At 37.8% G+C, this 21,358-nt stretch overlaps 1 protein-coding gene across 10 annotated transcripts in view; it reads right to left on the bottom strand.

Annotated features, from left to right (window-relative positions):
• Dnm3 (dynamin 3) overlaps positions 1 to 21,358 on the bottom strand; it is a 605,597-nt gene that overhangs the window by 331,488 nt on the left and 252,751 nt on the right. For all 10 annotated transcript variants that reach the window (XM_029553749.1, XM_008848499.3, XM_008848501.2 and 7 more), the window contains exon 12: positions 11,163 to 11,233. In XM_029553749.1, the coding sequence (XP_029409609.1) occupies positions 11,163 to 11,233 (71 nt within the window). The remainder of the gene's footprint in view (positions 1 to 11,162; positions 11,234 to 21,358) is intronic.

The following is a 21,358-nucleotide window of genomic DNA, read 5'->3' on the forward strand; positions in this document are numbered from 1 at the left end:
TGAGAAAAGCAAAGGAAAGCAGCACTGAAAAAACTCATAAGACTTTTTTCTCTAAACAAGTAACAAATACTAAAGTGTCTTACAGCCTTAAAAATGTCAACTGAGGCAGAAGTAATGTCAACAACCCAGGTCCTATTTAATTCTGGAAGATAAAACAACCCAGTGGGACTTCTAGCAGCAATTACCAACCAGAAACAATGACTATATACCTCCATGTGGGAAAAGCTGCATTAATATCAATGAGTTGATGTATGCAGGCATTCCCACAGGTCTACATAATAACGGGAATGAAGATTAAGTTAATGCTTACAGAGCATATGCCACGTGCTACATGCTAGTGATTTTAAGTCACACAACCCTCTGAGGTAAGTACTATTACTCTTCTGATTTTCCAAATGGAGAGAAGGAGTAAGAGAAAAAACTAAATGACTTTCCCAAAGTCACTCAGCTAGCAAAGAGGTGGTACCAAGCAGTAAGGCTCCATATCCTGAACAAGTTGTGAGGCTGTCCAACCTTATTGCCTTGAATTCCTTATATTCTGACAGCTCCCATTAGTTCATTTCCAGTGGGAATCAATTGTCCCAAGTCTGGGAAGTGGTTTTGACCATTCAACAACTCCACTTGCATACTTCACAAGCATCACAGAGCTAGGATGTAAAACAATGCCTGATAGTTTCCCTGAATCCTCGCCCACCATAGTCCCCCTTCCTCATTAGTGGCATTTCTGTACCACAGTTCCACTTGTTCAGTTCAACTATGTGGCTTTTCTTCTCTCACATATATGCAGCCCTTGGTGACTGCAGCTGGCTCTACCTTCTAGAATGCGTTTAAGCTCAGCTGTCTTTTCATCACTTTAATTGCTGACTCCTGGGAGCAAGACACCCTGGCCTTTCATCTGGATTCACGCATTTATTCTCAGGTTTCTGTGTCTCAATTCAGAAATCAGAGTGATCTTTATAAAACAGAATCATGTTATTCTTCTGCTCAGAACCTTCTCACTCCATCAGCACTGTTCTATGCAAAGGCCAAAGCCAAAGTCCCTACCATGGGCCTCCATGCCCTACTCAACTAATCCGTACCGTCTGCCTCTTTGATTTGTCTCCTCCCTTCACCTCACTCTCTGGTGAGGTCCAGTCACCCTGGCTTCTTCCATAGCCATCCTGGCATAGCTCCACCTCTGAAGCTTTATGCATGTTATGGCCTTAAAGATATTTCTCCTATACACCTACGTGGCTTCTAACATCTCTTCAAGTTTGGCCCAGATTTAGCTTTTCAGTAAGACCTAAGTTGACTACTATATTTAAAACTGTGTCCATCCTTTACTCCACCCTTCCAGCTTCTTTATCCTTCTCTGCTTCTTGGTATGGCATTTTCACCTTCCAATGTGTTATATGTTTTATGTTTGTCTGTCTGACCTCCTATAAGCTCCTTGTGACTGGGATTTAGTGCTCATTTTCTTCATTCTTCTAGCCCAGGGATTTACAAAGGACCTGCCATAGTTAGCTCCAATGGATATCTACTGAATAAAAAGTTCCATGAGACTAAGGTCATTTTAAAATGAGAACAAAGGGAGTGGTTAAAAGCCAGTTATCAGTCTTAACAATTTAGCCCCAGAGCCTCCACAGTTAAATATGATGCCATTCTACCCCTCAGAAGAATGAAGGATCTCTTTTGGCAGGTACATGGATCTACCTAAAAGATACAAGGAAACACAATTCATTGGGTATTCCTTCTGTCAGCTTGTCTAACAATTTTGGAGGACAAGGGGATGGTCTGAAACAAAAAAGAGGTAAATTAAAACCATCAGCTGTCTGTTTAAAGTGGGGAGAATGTTATGGTTCAGTAGCAAGTTGGAAATCAAAGCCCTGCTTAGAACAGTTGTTCAAAATAGCAGTCTTTTGTAATCTTCCCTGATGTATTTAAGCTGCTTGCCTTCACTCAAACTCATAAAAACCACACGACATTCATGAGGCTGGGCAGGGGTGGGTGAGTGGTGAAAGGCTGCACTATGTTTGGTTGCTGGAGATACTTTGTGTGTATTTTTGTTTTTCAATTACTAATTTACTAATTTTAGTTTCTTTCTTTCTTGTCTTTGGCTTAGTTTGATAGTTTTAAACTAAATGCCTAATTCCCTTCATAACTTTTCAACCATTCTCTTGAATAATCTCAGCCATAGGTCTTAGGGTTTTGTGAGAAAGGATGTAAAAGGGGTCCTGATTCTGTGTGTGGCCAAGATCCAATGGGCCCACACTGCCCTCTGGCTGCCCACCAAACCAAACACGGCTCTGCTAGAGCTTGGTCTCTTCAAAGTCACCTTCCCAGAGCCCCCACAGGCTTTTCCCTCTTCTAGGAGTAAACAGGAAAATGATCACTTCATGAGCTGTGGACATCTCTTCCAATATATGATTGCATTTAAGGGTTCCTTTTATGGAACGTGGGTTTTTTAATATATTATTTATTATTTTTATTTTATGTTTATAAATGTATTGCCTGCATGTATGTAAGTGTACCTGTGTCATGCAGTGCCCTTGGAGGTCACACAATGGTGTCGGATCCCCTGGAACTGGAGTTATGGATAGTTGTAAGCTACCATACGGGTCCTGGGAATCAAACTCCTGTCCTCTGCATGAGCAGCTATTGTTCTTAACCATGGAGTCATCTCTCCAGCCCCAATAGGACATATTTTTAACAAACCCCCAAGTACTTTTTATAACTTCTGTTATGATTTAACAAACCCATAGGTGTACATTCTGATAAAGTATTAAAGGCTCTAAACTTATGTGTAAATTCCCTTAATATCACTGGAAAGGCTAAAAAACAGAATAAAGAGCAAAGGACACTCAGCCTGAGGTGGGTTAATCTCAATGAACCACAAATTCTCAGTGGCATAATGTTAATGTGGGGCGGGGGTGGGGGGGTAGGTTAAACTAGCTGTATCTTAGGCTTGAAGGGTTTTGTTTATTTGTTTTAGTTTTGGTTTCAGTGTCTGGAGTTTTTGTAGTGCAAGAAATTGAACCCAAGATATCATATATGATAGGCAAAGGTTCTTCCACTGAGATATGTCCCCAACCTCCTTAAGTTCCTTCTAGACCCAGGGGATGTTTCCTTGAGATGCAAAATTCCTCTCAGTAGCTCATTAGCAAGACTGCATAAAGGGAATTTCTTCTAAAAGAGTTTCCATAGGAGATAAAAGTCTTTTTAGGCTCTACTGCTTATAAAATAATATACACTTATTTTATGAATCAATCTGAAATATCAGGGTTAGAATAAACACTAACTACCATTACTTTGTATCTAAAGAATAACCTTCTTGCAGCAACTAGTCCCATAAATTAAAACATACTATTGGTAATTATGTATTGCTTCATACATAAAAAGAAAGCTGTTTATTTAGAATACATCTTATAATGCTTGATAATTGAGCTATAAGTATTTTCAAAGCACTTAATAATGTTTTCATGAGAAAATATGTAGAGACTTAATTTGAGTCCTTGGATAGATTCTAAGATGTGAATATTTAACTGTATCTATGGAAATGCCTATACACAGTGTTTTAATCTGACATAAATCAAAAATGTTAGTGCACCAACCTGGAAGAGGACATAAACATGAACAAGGTTTACAAGGTTTTCTCCTTTTAACAGATATCTGCAATATATCTAGTTCAGATACATATATACATATATATGGGAAACACGAATAACAAATATGGGATCTTTGTTAAAATAAACAAGAGGATATATTAGAAATGATAAATAAGTGTCCTGTTTTAAATGTGGGATAAAACTACCCCATACTGCTGGGCATGGTGGCTCAGGTCTTTGATCCCCACACTTGGGAGGCACAGGTGGATCTCTTGAGATCAAGGCCAGCCTGGTCTCTATTGTGAGTTCCAGACCAGTGTGGCTATGAGGAGACCCTGTCTAAAATAGACCAAAATAAAATTACTCTATATCTTACTGTATTTGTGCATGTTTGCAGTTGATTCTGTTTCTATAACATACAAGTAAGTCGTTGCACAAGGCTATGCCAGAGCACTAAAGCATAAACCAAACTGAAATTAGGTTTATGCCATAGACAATGATTCTAAAAGTAAATAATAGGGGCTATAGACATGGCTCAGTGGTTAAGAGCACTTACTGCTCTTTCAGAGGACCTGGGTTCAGTTCTCAGCATCCACCTGGTAGCTAATAACCATTCTCAGTTCTAGTTTCAGGTGAGCAAATGCCATCTTCTGGCCTCTGCAGCCATTCCACACACATGGTGTACTTCCATACATGCAGACAAAACACTCGTGCACATAAAATAAAATAAAATCTTTACTAAAATCAAAATAACAAAAATTGAAACTTTATAAAAAATAAGAATACGTTAAAAGACATCCAAACAAAAAGAAGCCATGATGTCACTTCTCCCCCACACTACTTTTGCACATTCCCTTCTGTCCTTATCTGTGTGTACATACAGAGATTCAAGTAAAACAGAGAAGCGTGCCAAGGAGGTAAGTGACCTTTTATCAAACAAGTCCTATGCATGGCAATTGCTTAGAAAGCTCAGAGATAAGGAGTACAATTTCAGCTGACATGATCTGAAATTTTTACAGAAAACTTAAAAGATAAATTCTAATGCAAAAAGACCACCAACTGTTCTCCAAGACCACAGACTAGTACTAGCAAAACAGGATGTGGAAAGGAGGCACATGTGTAGGGAGGCTGAGAACAAAACTTTTATGGCAGAATTATGTAATCATGGACTCAGTTTGTAAATGGCCTTAAAAGCTTTCTAGCCTAGTAGCTATATATTGGGGCCAATTACGGAGAATTTGGCCATTACACTGCAGCAGATAGCGTTTAATAGTTCTAAGCCAGAAAATTACATGATCAAAGAATTATTTGTATAAATCACTTCCCCAAAATGGGCAGTACTGACTCTCCAGCCAGGAAGGGGTGAAGCAGGCAGGCCAGATCAACCCCCTACAGCTTTCAAAGTTGAATCAAGAGCCACTAGTGGATTTTGCCTTCTTAGAAGCCTCAGGTTACCAAAGCCTTCAGTCCATACTGTATAAACAGGCTGGTGTTACAGGCAGGTCTCTCTCTCCCCTCCAACAAATTCTTCTCTTTAATAGTGGGTGATTACTGTGTTCATCTAGCTATTTCTACAACTTTTACCACTAACCTTACTGAACACAAAGTTTATGGTAGTTTCTTAAGAAATATATTCTTAATTAAGATTTTTATTTAGCACGTGTATGTGTGTGGGCACTTTCATGTCATTGTGTTCATAAAGAGATTAGAGAACAACTTGCAGGAGTCAGTTCTCTCTGGTTCTCTCCTTCCACCATATGGTCCTGGGAATCAAACTGAGATCCACAGGCCTGGCAGTAAGTACCTTTACCCACTGAGCCAACTTGCCAAGAAATATTTTTTTAATTCTATTTTGATGCCATGGTTATATATATATTCAAACTATCAATGTTTATCTACAAAAAATTTAAATACTTTGAAGAAATGTATCATATAGGCATGTAGTAAAACAATAATAAGGTAACTTTAGAGACCACAAAGTGATCAAACTTGTGGAAATAAAAGTTAGGAAGTAGAGTATACAGACTAGTGACATTATACTAGACTGAAAACACAAGCGTATGATAAACAATAGAGGGCCTTGGAAATGATGCTAATGAGTTTAGATTCTATTCTAAAAGTAATGGAGAATCCCAAAAGAATGAGAAAGACAGGAGGCAGGAAGACTGTTGCAGCAACTCAGTTAAGAGAGGACTAACATTAGTGTGGTAGCAATGGTAGAAAGAAGCAGACAAACTCAAAAAAAAATATGGAGATAAAAATCAAATGAGGGGCTAGAGAGATAGTTAGGGACTGGAGAGATGGCTAAGTGGTTAAGAACACTGACTGTTCTTGGAAAAGGCCTGGGTTCAAATCCCAGCACCCACATGGCAGCTAATGACTGACCAAAACTCCACTTCCAGAGGATCCAATGGCCCCTTCTGTCCTCCATGGACATTGCACAACATGGGTGCACATACACACATACACATGAAATAAAAATAATAAATTTTTTTAATCAAATGGATTTGATAAGGATGGAGGCAGAGGTAGATAGAGGGAAGAGGGAGTACAGAATGATGTCAGATTTCAGGCAAGCAACTAGGAGTTGCCATCCACAGAGAGTGGGAACAGGAAGAAGTGGGAATTACACATGCTGGGATTGAAGCTTCTCTATGATGCACAAAGACAATGTCCAGGAGGCAGCTGAACACAGTGTGCTGTTCAAGAAGAGGATCTCAGAATGGAAGTCCAGATTCAGAGCCTTCGGGCAAAGTTGGTAACTGAAGAATCAGAGGAAGGAAGCCGGGGCTGAGGCACTGAAGCAAAGGACCAAATCTCTTTAATGAGTGGACAGTAGTGTCAAATGACAGACTCAGGACTGTTCGTTCTCAAACTATTTTGTCCTGAACAAAAACAGACTTTAATATGTTGAAAAGTAAAAGAAAGATGGGAAGAAAAGAAAGTGTATAGACTCTAAATCAATCAAAGGGGCTTAGATAGGCCAAGGACAAGTGGAGAACTCTTCAGACATACAGGCTGTGTAGCAAAGTCATGGTATGCCTCTAGCTCTACCCTAAGCTTCTTAGAAGGACTGTTTATCCACTAAGATTCATTTTAAGGATGAAGATGAAGTTAGAAATAGAAGATTCGTGGATGAAAATCTACTTCTCTTTAAAATTATTCTTGGAACATTGAACTGCATAATTCATTTGAATGGATGATTCTCTTGATGTCTCTCCAAATTGTTCGAACTCAGAGTTCTACCTGATAACTATTTCAGTCAGTGATGGAACATTTAATTCCTAAACTTGCATATGAGTCAAAAGGAGGGTTTGTTATTCTCTGATACTCATAAGAGAGGGGACACTCTTGTTTAAAGACTAGGAACTAGGACACCATAGCTATAGAATTTAATTTTGTATTAGGGACACATGAAAGAAGAATGTAAAAGGAGAGGCCCTGCTGGCTTTGGCATTTGGTGGCAAGGTTAGAACGCACTGCCTTTCAAAAGGGCAACAGAGGCATTCCATGGGATCAGGCAGGAGATACAATGAAAGTCCCAGCATTTCATGGTGCTCACATAACAAGAACTGAAATATGCTCATGGTATCATTTCAACTGTGAGAAAACAGGTGTTGAGACCCACTCAGCAGACTGAAAAATCAGCTGACCTTGGTCTGCAGCTTTAAGAGTAGAGATAAGTCTTTAACAGCCCATGTCTGCAGCCTTCTTTTTCCTAAACCACTAGACTGCATTAATCTCAGTAACCCAGAAGGTAATTTGTGTTCAAGAACAAATGCAGAAGGGCATGATAATTTGAAATTTCACTTCCCAAGACCTTCAGCTAAGGAGTTTGTCCTTCTGCACAAACAGCAAGATTATTGCGAATGGAGAGAAGTGAATAAAGAACAACTGGACCAGTTCTTATTTTCTTAAACAGCAAAAGCTAGGTGTGCAATGGAAGAAAATATAAGTCAGTGTTTTTCAACAAGAAAGAAGGACAAATTATATCCCTTAGGTCATGAGGAAAATTGATGTTTTCATGTGAAATATTGAATTTTTAGTTCATAAACTATATTATAGTTGAAATACCAAGCTTTTAGAAGTCAGGGAATTCCAAAACCAGGCTACAGCAGAGTTAACATAGGCATGTTACGTATGGCACATATTTTACGGTCCATGTTTAGTAAACAACTGGGAGATGGAAAAGGAAGGTAGGCAGATTCAACATGGAGAATAAATTCTATCATAGAAAGAGTCTTTAAGTAGTCTATTAATCTAATTTTACCATATGTTTTCCTCTTTGAAAATTTTAGGACAAAAAGTCCAAGTCCACTCTTATAAACACTCCACATGTAAATACCAGGTACCTCACTGTCCTACAGAGCTGGGAGATGGTACATTCTCTTGGCACAATTCTCTAAAGCTCTCATGAAAGCAAATGCCTATTTTCTTCCATTCTAGACTCTGTCTTTGGAACTAAGAAATACTTACCTAATTGTCTTCGAATACAGCTTTTCTTTCTTGATGGAAACAGCATTCCTGCCAACTTTAAATTTATAGCTACGACCATACTTTTTTAATTTTTAAAAGCACAGAAAATACCACAACCCCTCAAAGTGATTTTGAAATGAATATTTCTTCATCTTTGTAATTACCCCATGCCACACTGAAATGTACTCAGTATACAATGGAAAGAACATTTACCTTTGATTCCCAGCACAAAACATTATTTTTGATGGGATTACTAGAAGATGAGGGAGGGAATAAATGGAGGCTAAATTTGAATAGTACATACTATTATCATACACTGAAATATCACACTGAATGCATTTAGTATGTATAATTGATATATGTTAATGAAAAATTAACTGTCTTTGGAAATTCTGCTATTAGCAGCCAAAATTTGTTAAAGTGGCAACCATACTTAAGTCATAAATCTTAACACAAAAGTAGAATGATGGAGTTGGGGAGATGGTTCAGTGGGCAAGAGAGCTTGCTGTGAAAACATGAGGACTTCAGTTGAAAATTCTCAGCACTCACTTTAAAAGTTAGTCATGGCTGAGGGTGTCTGTAACCTTAGCCTTGGGGGATGGGGGCTGATGGCAGAGGATCTCTGAACTCTTTTGCACTCGGTCTAGCAGAAGTGGTGAACTTCTAGTTCAGAGGTCCTGACTTACAGGGAATAAAGTTGAAAATGACAGAGGAAGACAACCAACATCCTTCTCTGGTCTTCCCATGTGTGTGAATGGGCACATGAAGTCACATGCCTGCCACATATACACATATGCCCTAACACACACACACACACACACACACACACACACCACATACACCAGAAAATGTATAATGGTGCTGCAGCTAGTATTCAAATCAAATTCTATTATTTGTGTATATGTATGGGGAAGGAGGAAAGAAGGAGAGAGGAGAGGAGAGGAGGGGAGGGAAAGGGAGGGGAGGAGAGAGGAAGGAAGGGGGAGGAAGAAAGAGAGAGAGGGTGAGAGAGATTCAATAAAGGGAATGTTTCAAGAATGTGGGCATAAGGCTGGGCATGGTGGCATACATCTGCACACTCAGCACTGGGAAGGCAGAGGCAGATGGATGAGGAGTTAAAGGCCATCTTTGACTGCATAGGAAGTTTGAGGCCAGCCTTAGCTACATGAGACCCTGTCTCAGAAAGAAAAATAAAAAACTGTGGAGTAATATCTAAATTATAACAGTGGTTTCATGATATGCTCAGATCTTGAACCTTTCTAAAGGGATTAGGCTTGTGCTCCATCTTTCTCCTTGACTTGGGGCAGCATTGCAAGCCTCCTTTCCACTGCATCTAGCTTACATGCAGAGCAGCTGCATTTTTATATGAACCCAAGTGGCATCACAAACCACAAAAGTCAGAATTACAGGCAGCATCCCCATTATTTCAAATGACTTAAGGATATGTTCATCATTGAAACTCCTCAAAGACAAATGAAAAACATGGAACTTTAATGTTTCCATGACCTTATTTATACATGTCAGTTATGACACAGCCTTCTATAAGGCAAAAATATTATTTCTTTGTCTTTATTTCTCTCCCATAGAAATGGGAGTAGAGAGTTACCTGGGGTTCACTAACTATAGAGAGACCTATAAAAAATTCTCATATTCCCCTTTCTAGATCCTTCTAGACCTAGCAGAGGGATGCATGTTAGAATCTGGGTGATTTTGCAGAAGGAAATAAGGTGGGAGTCATAGAACCGAGAGGGAGGGAGAAGGTCTATATGAAAGGCCCACCTGGCAGATGCCTACCTAGAGGCAGAAGTGGCCAGTGCAGCTGATGGACAGCTAGTAAAGGAAACATATTTATCACTGTATTCTGAGACATGTGCCCATAGTACACAGAGGGAAATGGTCAACAAACACTAATCTATCTCTCAACAGTAACAGCCACCAGATGAAAAATATATGAACCATTAGTTCAGCCAATGACAACTATAACCTAGATCAGAATTAGACATTTTTTGTTGGGCAACTGAGAACTTTCTACCTAAATATGCCTATAAATCTCTCAGGCCACTGTTCAGTTTAGATCACAGGGTCTATCTGTTTCTTCTAAGTTAGAGTGTAATAAAATAGATTAGCTTGACATTTTGTTGCATCTTATTTTTATTTGTCCCTTTCTTGAACATGCAGTTCAATTAAAAGTTATCATAAGCTGTTTTGTTTTATGTTTAATAAAAAGTAGGCAATATTTTGTATATTTGTATGTTGGACTTAGAATCAAGATTCTTTGTAATTAATATAAGTAATTAAGCAAGAAAAAAATAATTAATTTAGGTAGGCTCTTAAAATATAACATGATAAATAATCAACATTGAATAACAAACCATTTACATACATGATCTATGAAGAACAGCAATATAGAGACAAACATATGTGAATCATATATATTTCATTAAAAAGAGAGTATTTATCCCAATAGATTGCATCTAAGTTTAAAAATGCAAAGCATTTTTCAAAGGCCTCCACATTCTGGTATAGGGAAGTTCAAAGAGTTTAATACTTTGGATCTTATTATTTATTTTATTTCTTTAATTTACTTACTTATTTACTTACTTACTTACTTATTTACTTACTTACTTACTTACTTACTGGTTTTTGAGACAGGGTCTTACTCTGTGGCTCCAGCTGGCCTGAAATGCAATTCACAACAATCCTCCTGCCTTAGCCTCCCAAGTGCTAGTATTACCAGCACAAACCACCATACCCACCTGAATTATATTTGATACATCAAATTAATGTGAGAAATTTTTAATGTTAATTTATTGCTGCTTATCTATAGGAGTTCAAGTACAAATTTCAGATCATCTTCCAAAATTAATGAGTTTCTAAAACATGTATGACTTTATATGCTGCACAATAAAGCCAGCATCTTCCTTTATCAAGAGAATAGTAAATTTCCCTGCTCCATAACCTTGGAGCTCAGACTTCCCAAGCAGGAAGACTCAGAATTAGTCAGACACAGACTGTAGCAGAGTTGTACTCTAAATTCATGAAGTATGTTCTAACATTTAAACAGCAGGAGGAATACATGCAACAATCAGTTATCTCACGTACTTTGCAAAGCCGATAAAGTCTTCATGGTTGGTGTTGATGTAAGAGACTTGAATGTCAATTAAGAGCAGTACCTAAGAAACAATGAAAAACATTTTCATGACAACCCACCTTCAAAACTCACAAATGTTAAATTCAGTTATTGCCTATGCTAGTGATCCATGTATAATTTTAAAGTGGTCTTTCAATTAGAATAAAAGTTACATTAGTTTTTATTTATCAGAGTCCTTTTGCACACTAAATTCATAAGTTAAAAACCTATGTGATACATGTGAGTATTCCATGAAGAAAAATAGCACTATAGTTCATAGACATGGACTATTTGTTATCTGAACACAAAACTTAGAATTATTCTATTCCTCCAAAACATAGGTGTAGAGTTAAAAAGAAGGGCAATCTGATATAAGAAATATTACTCTTTGTTTTTCTTTTCTTTCTCTATTGCTTTCTTTTTAAGCTCCCTCTAGGCTATGAAAGTACCTCTTCTACCAACTCAGAAAGGCAATATAAGAAAGACAAAGACACAAAGACACCAGCTTGAGATGAGTACATGCTATCATCAAATCAAAACATCAGCCAAGGCTCTGTTAAAATATCACCTTAACAGGATGCCTCCCCATCAGTAATTGTTATACTCTGTCATTGTACCCTGCCTCAGTTTCCTTTATAGCAATAGTATTAGTTAACAGAAGAGATTTATATATTCTATATAGACTGTGCATGCAATATTCCCAGTGCTCATACCAGAGTATGATGTATTATGTGCATTAATAGGATTATGATGGAATGAATTGAACACATGTCCCAGGCAACATGAAAAGTTTTTCATCCTAAGATCCTCATAAACTACAAATCAGAGATATGGAAGGCCTCCTTGTGGGAAAATGTTCAGTGGCCTTAGAGTGATGAGAAAGGGATGAAACAATCAGAAATTGTCACAGAGAGGGCTTTTTTTCTGAAGATTTCCAGAAGTGAATTTCTCTTGCTACATTTATTTTTATTCCCTCAACTGTGCCATAAATTTTTCTAGGATGATGAAATTGGTAACAGGGGAAAAACTTTAAGAACCCTTGCCTGAGGACCTCCTGATATCCACATTTTCAACTTTTGGACTTTTATTTTTCTCTTGAAACAGAGTCTCATGTGTCCCAAGCTAGCCTCAGACTCACTGTGTAGACAAGGTTGGCCTTCAACTCCTGATCATTTTGCTTCCATGTCTGGTGCTGGGAATCAAACCCAGTGCTTTGTACATGTCAGATAAACACTCTAGCAACTGAGCTACATACCCAGGCCTTGTTGAATAACGTTCTGATGAGTGTTTATTTTTATGCCCTATCCCCGTTACTGAAAGTAACTTTTAGAAACAACAGTGTCATCATGGTAACAGAACTTAGGCACAGTGTTCTGAATAATGCTCCCCAATGGGGGCTCCCTTGGGAAGATCTTAACTAATTCTCATCACCCCTTCCTTCACTCAAGACCACGCTGCATCACACAATGGCTTAGTAAACTATAATTAAGTTATATACACATGTATTGCATCCTAACACATATTTGTGTTGACTACAGATGGAATGGATTATTTGCATAAGTTTTCATTTTGTGATTCTCTTTGATGCAAAATGTAATCTCAAGCAAAATGGAGCATCTATAGCCGTACCACCCCAAATGTGACCAGTCTCCAAAGCATGGGTACCTGTCCCACTGTCCCACTCCCCTTTGGGTCCCCAGAACATAGCAGGATATGCAAAGTAGGTGCACAGTAAATATTCATGGCTTGAACTCTGTGACTATGCATCCAGCTAGAAGAATGATTAGTCTTAGAGGGAGTAACTTCTTCCCATGTAATTAGTGCATGGCCGTTTACGATCACACCCAGCACTCTGGGCTCTGAGACTGCTTTTGAGGCTAATCTCAAGGGGTCATCTGACCAAATCTTGCATGAGTCACCAAGGGTCCCGCCAATAAAAGATTTAAAAGATCGTTCTGACTCCACTCCTACTACCGGAAAATAAAGGCAAAACATAGGAACTGTTGGACCAGGAACATCATGCTGTCATGAAAAAGTTTCATATCATTAGACATAATTTTATCTTTTAAAGAAAACTGAGGAATGATTCTTACTAAACTAGCTATAGTGTCACTTCTGTTTTTCCAACAATCAGGTCATATCCTGCTAAATATTTTACTAAGCCCCTTTTGCCAAAATTGAATACTAACAGCGTATAATATTTAAGTACAAATAAATTGTTGCCACCATAAAGAGCAAAATATCTGCATAATTTGCAGCATAACCAAGGTTGTCATCAGTGTCGTGGACATTGACACACATTAACTTGGACTGCAGTGTAGGAAAACAGTGGAAAAAATAAAAGCTATGGCTGTTCTCATTCATTTTCCTGGAAAATGGGAGTCTGTGTTCACCCTAGGAAAAGGGCCAGGTCGCCTGCGGAGGATGAAAAACAGTACATTTTTTTCCTGTTGTTGTGTTTTGTTTTGTTTTGTCTTTTCACTTTCTCAGAGTTCCTCACTGTGCTTTTACCAGTCACTGAATATTTAGTTGAAGAAAAATAAAGCTATTCCTTGAAGCAGTAATCACCTACTAAGTCAATGACTTTGACATGCAATAAGACATATGCAAACATCTAAAAGAATAGTTGGCACCCATAATGTTCCAAAAAATTTTGTTTAAGAAAAATGGTCATAGATTTATGGGTTTCCATGTTTAATTCAGAAGGCTTTTTTTTCACCCACAGAGTTTCCTGAACAGAGGGAGTTAATTCTATTTAAAACTTTTAAAAAAGAAAATTGCAAACTGTCTCAAAGCATTTCAGGGACACAGACTTGAGGAAATGGGTCACTCATACTAGTAGTTCAAAAGTACCACAAGGCTCAAGGCAGCATATTGTCCAGCATTCAAATGGGACACTTACCCAAAATGACATGATCACATTTCCAAAATATGCCCTTCTGTGCTACACAGGCCCAAACTGGGGGAGGAGGGTCTTATAAGCTTCAAGAGGCAGCTAGGGACTAGCAGGGAGGCCACCTGACATTTTCCCTTAAGAGGGAGACAGGGACGCTGAGGAGATGGCTCAGTGATAAAGAGTGCTTGCTAAATAGTCATAGAGACTGGTATTTGGATCTGTCTGCCTAGTCTTCAGTCTCATGGTATCTTGGGACTGGTTTTCAGATACTAGGACCTAGTTGTTTCATATCAGATGCTAGATATGAACATGCCATTTTAAACAAAAACTCTGAAACATGAGGCATGAAGCAACAGACCTATATAGGCTCAAAAGGATGGCTAAAATAATTGTGCTACTTTTTCCTCAATATTATTTTATATGGGATCCCTAAAGGCTAAAAGTGAGTACTAAACATTTGAATGTTATAGACTAAAAATACTAAATTAAAGCATCTCATTTACTTAAGGTCACTTGCACAGTTGATTTTTTTTAACGATAGGGTCTGTGATGGTTAGTTTTAATTATTAACTTGACACAACCTAGAATCGTCTGGGAAGAGACTTTCAATGAGGGGTTGCCTAGATCAGGCTGGCCTATGAGCATGCCTGGGATGGTTTTTATTATTTTTTTTTTAATTTAATAACCACATGATTAGAAGAAGTATTTCATTACAGCTTTAACATATTCAGTAACACACTCCAGAGCTAGGATACATCTCTTTCAAAAGTGGCTATAAATGTTTAGGCTCACAGTTGAATTAATACAATACTGAAATAAGTATAAACCCAGTAAGATATAAAATTAAATGAGTTTTTACCCTTTAAAGAAGATCTTCATTTCATTTTAAAATATGCTGTTTCCTACTTTTTTTTTGGTCTTTTTTGAGACAGGGTCTCCCAGTAGCCCCAGCTGGCCTGGAACTCACTATGTAGTCTAGGCTGGCCTTGAACTCACAGAGATTTGCCTGCTTCTGCCTCTCGAGTGCTGGGATTAAAGGCGTGTGCCACCGAGCCTGGTGATATGTTTCCTACGTTTTTAATATCTCCTACATTTTTAATGCTACTAACGCTTAGATGTTTGCACACATGTCTTTAATCTCTATGTATCTGATGATTACTAGTCACAGTCAGTTACACTCAGATCCTTAGCACCTGAGTATGGATATAAAGTCATCAGGTAGATTTCACTGGTAATGTTTATCACCTCTACTATTTAACATGAAGTAAATTTTTATGCTTCTTCCTCAAATATGTCTTTTTTTAAATTTGTTGATTTTTCTATGTGTATATCATACAGAACAGCCCACACAATCTCATTCATCTATATACCCACTTCCCAAAGGGCACCCTTCCATAGCCCCCTTCCCACACGCTGGAGCCCATATACTCTGTCATCTCTGTTACTGTCCACTGTGTTGTCAGAACCCCCTAGCCATTTCCCAGTACTTGTCCATCTGCTGAATCTAGTTAGCCTATCTAGAGATCCTTGTTTTAGGAAGATTAGCTGTTCCTCATCTAGCAGCAATCAGTTGTCTATATTCCTTTAGATAAGATTGGGGTCTGCTGTTCATTTTCCCAGTTCTATGCTGGGTTACTGTCTGGGAGTCTCTTGCACCACCTTGGCCAATAATTCAAAGGAAAGTGTCTCCTGTCTGGCATCATTTCCTGTTATGTACATTCAAATATACATATGGACTCTTAAAAATTATATTGACCCCATAAATCTTTGGTTATACTATCCTTTTGGATGTTTAAGACCCTACAGTTGGCCCAGATAAAACAATTTCTTTTTACTCTTAAGGCTATTTGAGGATCTATTCCTCAGGGGTCACATGGGCTTGGAAGGAGCCCCAGGCTCCTTTCTTTTACCAGTTCCATCTATGTGAACATAAGTCAAAGGTCCTGCTCGACCATGGCTGGCTTCACTTGGAAGCATGGAGGAAATGATTCCTCTGTGTTGACCCTCCTCTTTGTAGATTGGACACTGGTTCAGGTCCATCTGGTGGGGCCTTCATGGCCTCCTTGCTCAAGAGGACAGGTGACTCACCACAGTTACAGGACATTTTGAGAGATGCTCATACTCCCCTGGAACTTAGTCGACCTAGAAGGGCAAGGAGCAAAAACTGCCCTTTATGTCCCCCTGACCAAATTAGTATAGGCCTCAAAGTATGGCTCTTAAACATCTAAGACGGTTAATTCCACCAGTCTGGAACTTTTAATTACCATATGCCATGTAGATAGAGCTTGGGCAAAGACGAAACGCTCTCAGATAAAACTTGCGTAGGCACATATTACATTCTTTGATCTGGTTGTATGTATAATTTGTCAGTAGGTTGCTGGTCTAATACGGTTCCCTCTGGTTTTCTAAAACTAGCTAGGCATTGTTTATCTCTCACATTGTCTAACCCTTCCAACATGGTTTCCCCATTTAAGGTGCCCCTGTTTTTTCCATTTCTCCCTTACTAATACCCTTCTCCTATGGTCCCACCTCTCTTGAGCCCCTTCTTTCCCTTTATCCCCTAGGTTCCTTACATAATCTTCCCTCCCCCCTCCCCTTAAAACAACCTCATTATTATCCATATCTCCCTTGTTAACACGTGTTTTCTACTGTTCCTCTCTTTCAGATTCTTTCTTTTCCTTTACTTCCCTGGTTCCTCTTCATTATCCTGGTTCCTGTAGTTATGTCTGGATACATAATCACTTATAAGGATTTGGTGCTAGGATCCACATATGAGGAAGAATATATGCCACTTTTTTTTGGAGTCTGTGTTACTTCACTTAGTATAACAGTTTCTAGTTCTATCCATTTACCTGCAAATTTCATGATTTCATCTTTCTTTACTGCTGAGTAAAACTCCATCGTGTGAATGAACCACATTTTCATTATCCACTCATCAATTGAGGGACACTTAGGTTGCTTCCATCTCTTAGCTATTCTGAAAAGAGCAGCAACAAACATGGATGTACAAGTGTCTCTGCAATAGGATGAGTTCTTTTGGTATATGCCAAGGAGTGGTATAACTGGGTCAAATGATAGGTTCATTTGTAGTTTTTTTAAGAGTTCTCCACACTTCTTTCCATAGGGGTTGAACAAGCTTGCAGTCCCACCAGCAGTGGATAACTGTTCCCCTTTCCCCACATTCTCTCCAACATTTGGTATCCTTTGTTCTCTTGATCTTGGCCAGTCTGACTGGGGTAAGGTGAAATCTTAAAGTGGTTTTAATTTGCATTTCCCTGATTATTAATGATGTTGAACATCTTTTAAGATGTTTCATAGCCATCTTTACTTCTTCTTTTGAAAACGTTCTGTTCAGCTCCTTATTTTAAATGGGTTACTTCCTTTCTTGATACTTTGTTTTTTGAGTTTGTTATGTATTCTGGATGTTAAACCTCTGTAGGATGTGTGACTGGTGAAGATTTTCTCCCATTTGTGCGTTTTCTCTTCATTTCCTTGGTTGCTTCTTTTGATGTACAGAAGCTTTTTAGTTTAATTAGGTCCCATTGTTGATTCTTGACTTTGTTTCCTGGGCAGTTGATGTCCAGGTTAGAAAATCCTTTCCTACACCTATATCTTGTAGGTTATTGCCAACGTTTTTTATAAAAGTTTTAGAGTTTCAGGCTTTACATTGGGGTCTTTGATCCATTTGGAGTTGACTTTTGTGCAAGGTGAAAGATAGGGGTTTAGTTTCATTCTTCTACAGGTGGAGATCCAGTTTTGCCAGCACTATTTGCTGATCATGCTGCCTTTCCTCCAGTGGATGTTCTTGGCTCCTTTATCAAATATTAGGTGGCTGAAATTGAATGTACTCATATTTGGGTCTTCAATTTGTTCCATAGATCTATGGGGATACTTTTTGTGCCATTACCATGTTGTTTTATGACTATAGCTCTCTAATACACTTTAATATCTGATATAGTAATCCCTCCAGCATTGCTCTTAGTGCTCAGGGTTGCTTTGGCTATCCGAGATCTTTTGTGCTTCCATATGAATCTTAGGATGGTGTTTTCCAATTATGTGAAAATATCATGGGGATTTTGATTGGCATTGCATTGAATCTATAAATGGCTTTTGGTAGGATGGGCATTTTCACAATATTAATTCTTCCAATCCATGAGCCTGGGAGGTCCTTCCATCTTCTGATGTCTTCCTCAATCTCTTTATTTAAAGATTAAAAATTTTCATTGCAGAGATCTTTAATGGGTCAGGGTTATTCCAAGATATTTTTTGCAGCTATTGTGAAGGGGAGTATTTCCATGTACACTTTCTCTGATTGCTTGATATTGGTATATAGAAAGGCTATGACTTTTGTAGATTAATTTTGTAACCTGCCACTATAATGAACATGTTAATAATTTCTAGGAGTTTTCTAGTGGAATTTTTGGTGTCTCTTGGATATATCATATCATCTGCAAAAAGGGATAATTTGATCTCTTCTTTTCCAATTATTACTCCTTTAATTTCTTTCTCTTGTCTTATTGCTCTTGCAAGAGTTTTCAAGAGTTAAGGAGGAGTAGAGATAGGGGACAGTCTTGTCTGTTTCGTGAATTCAATGGGAATGCTTCTAGTTTTTCTCCATTTAGAATGATGTTGGCTTTGAGTTTGTTATATATGGCTTTAATTATGGTGAGATATGTTTGCTCCAATCCAATTCCCTCTAGGGCTTTGAACACAAAGAATTTTGTCAAAGGCCTTCTCTGCATCTACTGAGATGACCATGTGGTTCTTGCATTTGAGACCCTTTATCTGATTTATGACATTTATTGACTTACATGTATTGAACCATCCCTGCATCTCTGGAATAAAACCAAGTTGATCATGGTGGATGATCTTTTTGATGTCTGTCTGTATGTGGTTTGCAAGTATTTTGTTGAGAATTTCTGCATCTATGTTCATTAAAGATATGGGTCTATAGTTTTCTTTTTTGGTTGTATCTTTACCTGGCTTTGGTATTAGAGTGATGGTGGCTTCCTAGAAGGAATTTGGAAGTTCTCCCTCCATTTCTATCTTTTTCAATAACTTAAGTAGTATTGGATATAGATCCTCTTTAAATGTCTGGTAGAATTCTGCTGTAAATCCATCTCGTCCTGGGCTTTTTTTTAGTTGGGAGGTTTTGTGTTACTGTTTCAATTTCCTTATGTGTTATGGGTCTGTTTAAGCTGTTAATCTCTTCTTGTCTTAGCTTTGTTGGTTCCCATGCTTTTAGGCACCCATCCATTTCTTTTAGGTTTTCAAATTTAGTAACATATAGGTTTTTTAAGTATTCCTTTATAATGTTCTGTATCTTTCTGGTGTCTGTTGTGATGTTTCCCCTTTCATCTCTGATTTTGTTGATTTGGAGGTGTTCTTTCTTTCTTTTAGCTGACTGGGATAGCAGTCTATCAATCTTGTTTATCTTCTCAAAGAACCATCTCTTGGATTCATTGATTCTTTGTATTGTTTTCTTTGTTTCTATCTTTAATTTTCATTCTGATTTTTGAAATTTCTTCTTGTCTGCTGGGTTTGGATTTCATGTGCTGTTGCTTTTCAAGTGTCTTGAGTTGCAATGTTAAGTCATTTATTTGTGATCTTTCTGATGTTTAGAGCTATAAACTTCCCTCTAAAGACTGCTTACAGTGTGTCCCAGAGGTTTTGTTGTGTTGTATTGTCCTTTTCGTTTAGTTCCAGGAATACTTTTCTTTCTTTCTTAATTTCTCTTTTGACTCATTCATCATTCAGGAGTGTGTTGTTTAATCTCCATGTGTTCATGTGGTGATTAGGGCTTCTTCTGGTGTTGATTGTAAGCTTTATTGCATTGTGTTCTTATAGAATGCATGGAATTATTTCATTCTTTTTGCATTTGTTGAGGTTTGTTTTGTGCCCCAGCATATGGTCAATTTTGGAGAAGGTTCAATGGGGTGCTGAGTAGAAAGTATGTCCTTTGGTGCTTGGGTGGAATACTTGGTAGATGTCTGTTAAGTCCATTTGATATATGGTATTGTTTAATTCAGATGTCTCTCTGTTAACTCTGTGCCCTATTGACGTACTTAATGATTGAAGTCCCCTACTATTAATGAGTTGGTGTTAATTTGAGTCTTGAAGTCCTGTAGTATTTTTTTTTATGAAGTTGGGTGCACCAGGGTTTGGTGAATATATGTTCATGATTGTAATATCTTCTTGATTCATTGTTCCTTTGATCAAAATGAAATGGCCTAAAATGTCTTTTCTGATTAGTTTTAGTTTAAAGTGCATTTTATCAGATATTAGAATTGCAATGCCTGCTTTTTTCTTAGTACCATTTGCTTAGTATATTTTTTTCCATCTTTTCACCTTAATGTAGTGCCTGTCCTTGAAAGTGAGATGAGTTTCTTGTAGACAACAAAAAGATGGGTTTTGTTTCTTAATCCGTTCAACCAGTCTGTGTCTTTTGACTGGAGAATTCAGTCCATTGATATTTAAAGTTATTAATGAAAGATGTATATTAAATCCTGTCATTTTTATTTTTATTCATATTTTTTATATAGCTGTGCATTTCCACAGTTATATCTTCATTGAATTTCTTTCCATAACCCCTTGAGTATAGTCATTCCTTTCTTCAGCTCTTTGTATTGCTTCAAAAATTCCCTGAAAGGCTGATTTTGTGGACATGAATTCTTTCAGCATATATATGTCATGGAAATGGAAGATTTTTCTTTCCCCTCTAACTATGATAGACATTTTGGCTGGGTAAAGTAATCTGGGTTGGCATCTGTGATCATTTAGAGCTGGGAATACTTTGTCCAGGCTCTTCTGGCTTTCATAGTTTGCACTGAGAAGTGAGCTGTAATCCTGATGGATTTTCCTTTATATGTGATTTTTGTTTTTCTTTTGCAGCTTTCAGTATTGTCTCTTTGTTCTGAATGTTTGGTGTTATTATACAATGTGCCATGTAGAGTTTCTTTTCTGGTCCTGTCTATTTGGTGTTCTATATGCTTCTTGTATTTGTATGGGCATGTCTTTTTTTTTAATTTTGAGAAATTTTCTTCTACAGTCCTGATGAAGATCTATTCCATACCATTATCTTGAGATTCTTCTTCCTATATGCCTATGATTCTTAAGTTTGGTTTTTTTATGGTGTCACACAATTCTCGCCTATTCCCTTCCTGTGTTTTTTTAAATTTTTCATAATCTTTGCTTGAGTGTTCTAATTCGTCCACTTTATCTTCCAGTCTTGATATTCTGTTTTCCATTTCATTCATCCTATTGGTGAGGCTT

Source organism: Nannospalax galili, unplaced genomic scaffold (genome assembly GCF_000622305.1).
Source record: "Nannospalax galili isolate Female #2095 unplaced genomic scaffold, S.galili_v1.0 scaffold624, whole genome shotgun sequence".
NCBI lineage: Eukaryota > Metazoa > Chordata > Mammalia > Rodentia > Spalacidae > Nannospalax > Nannospalax galili.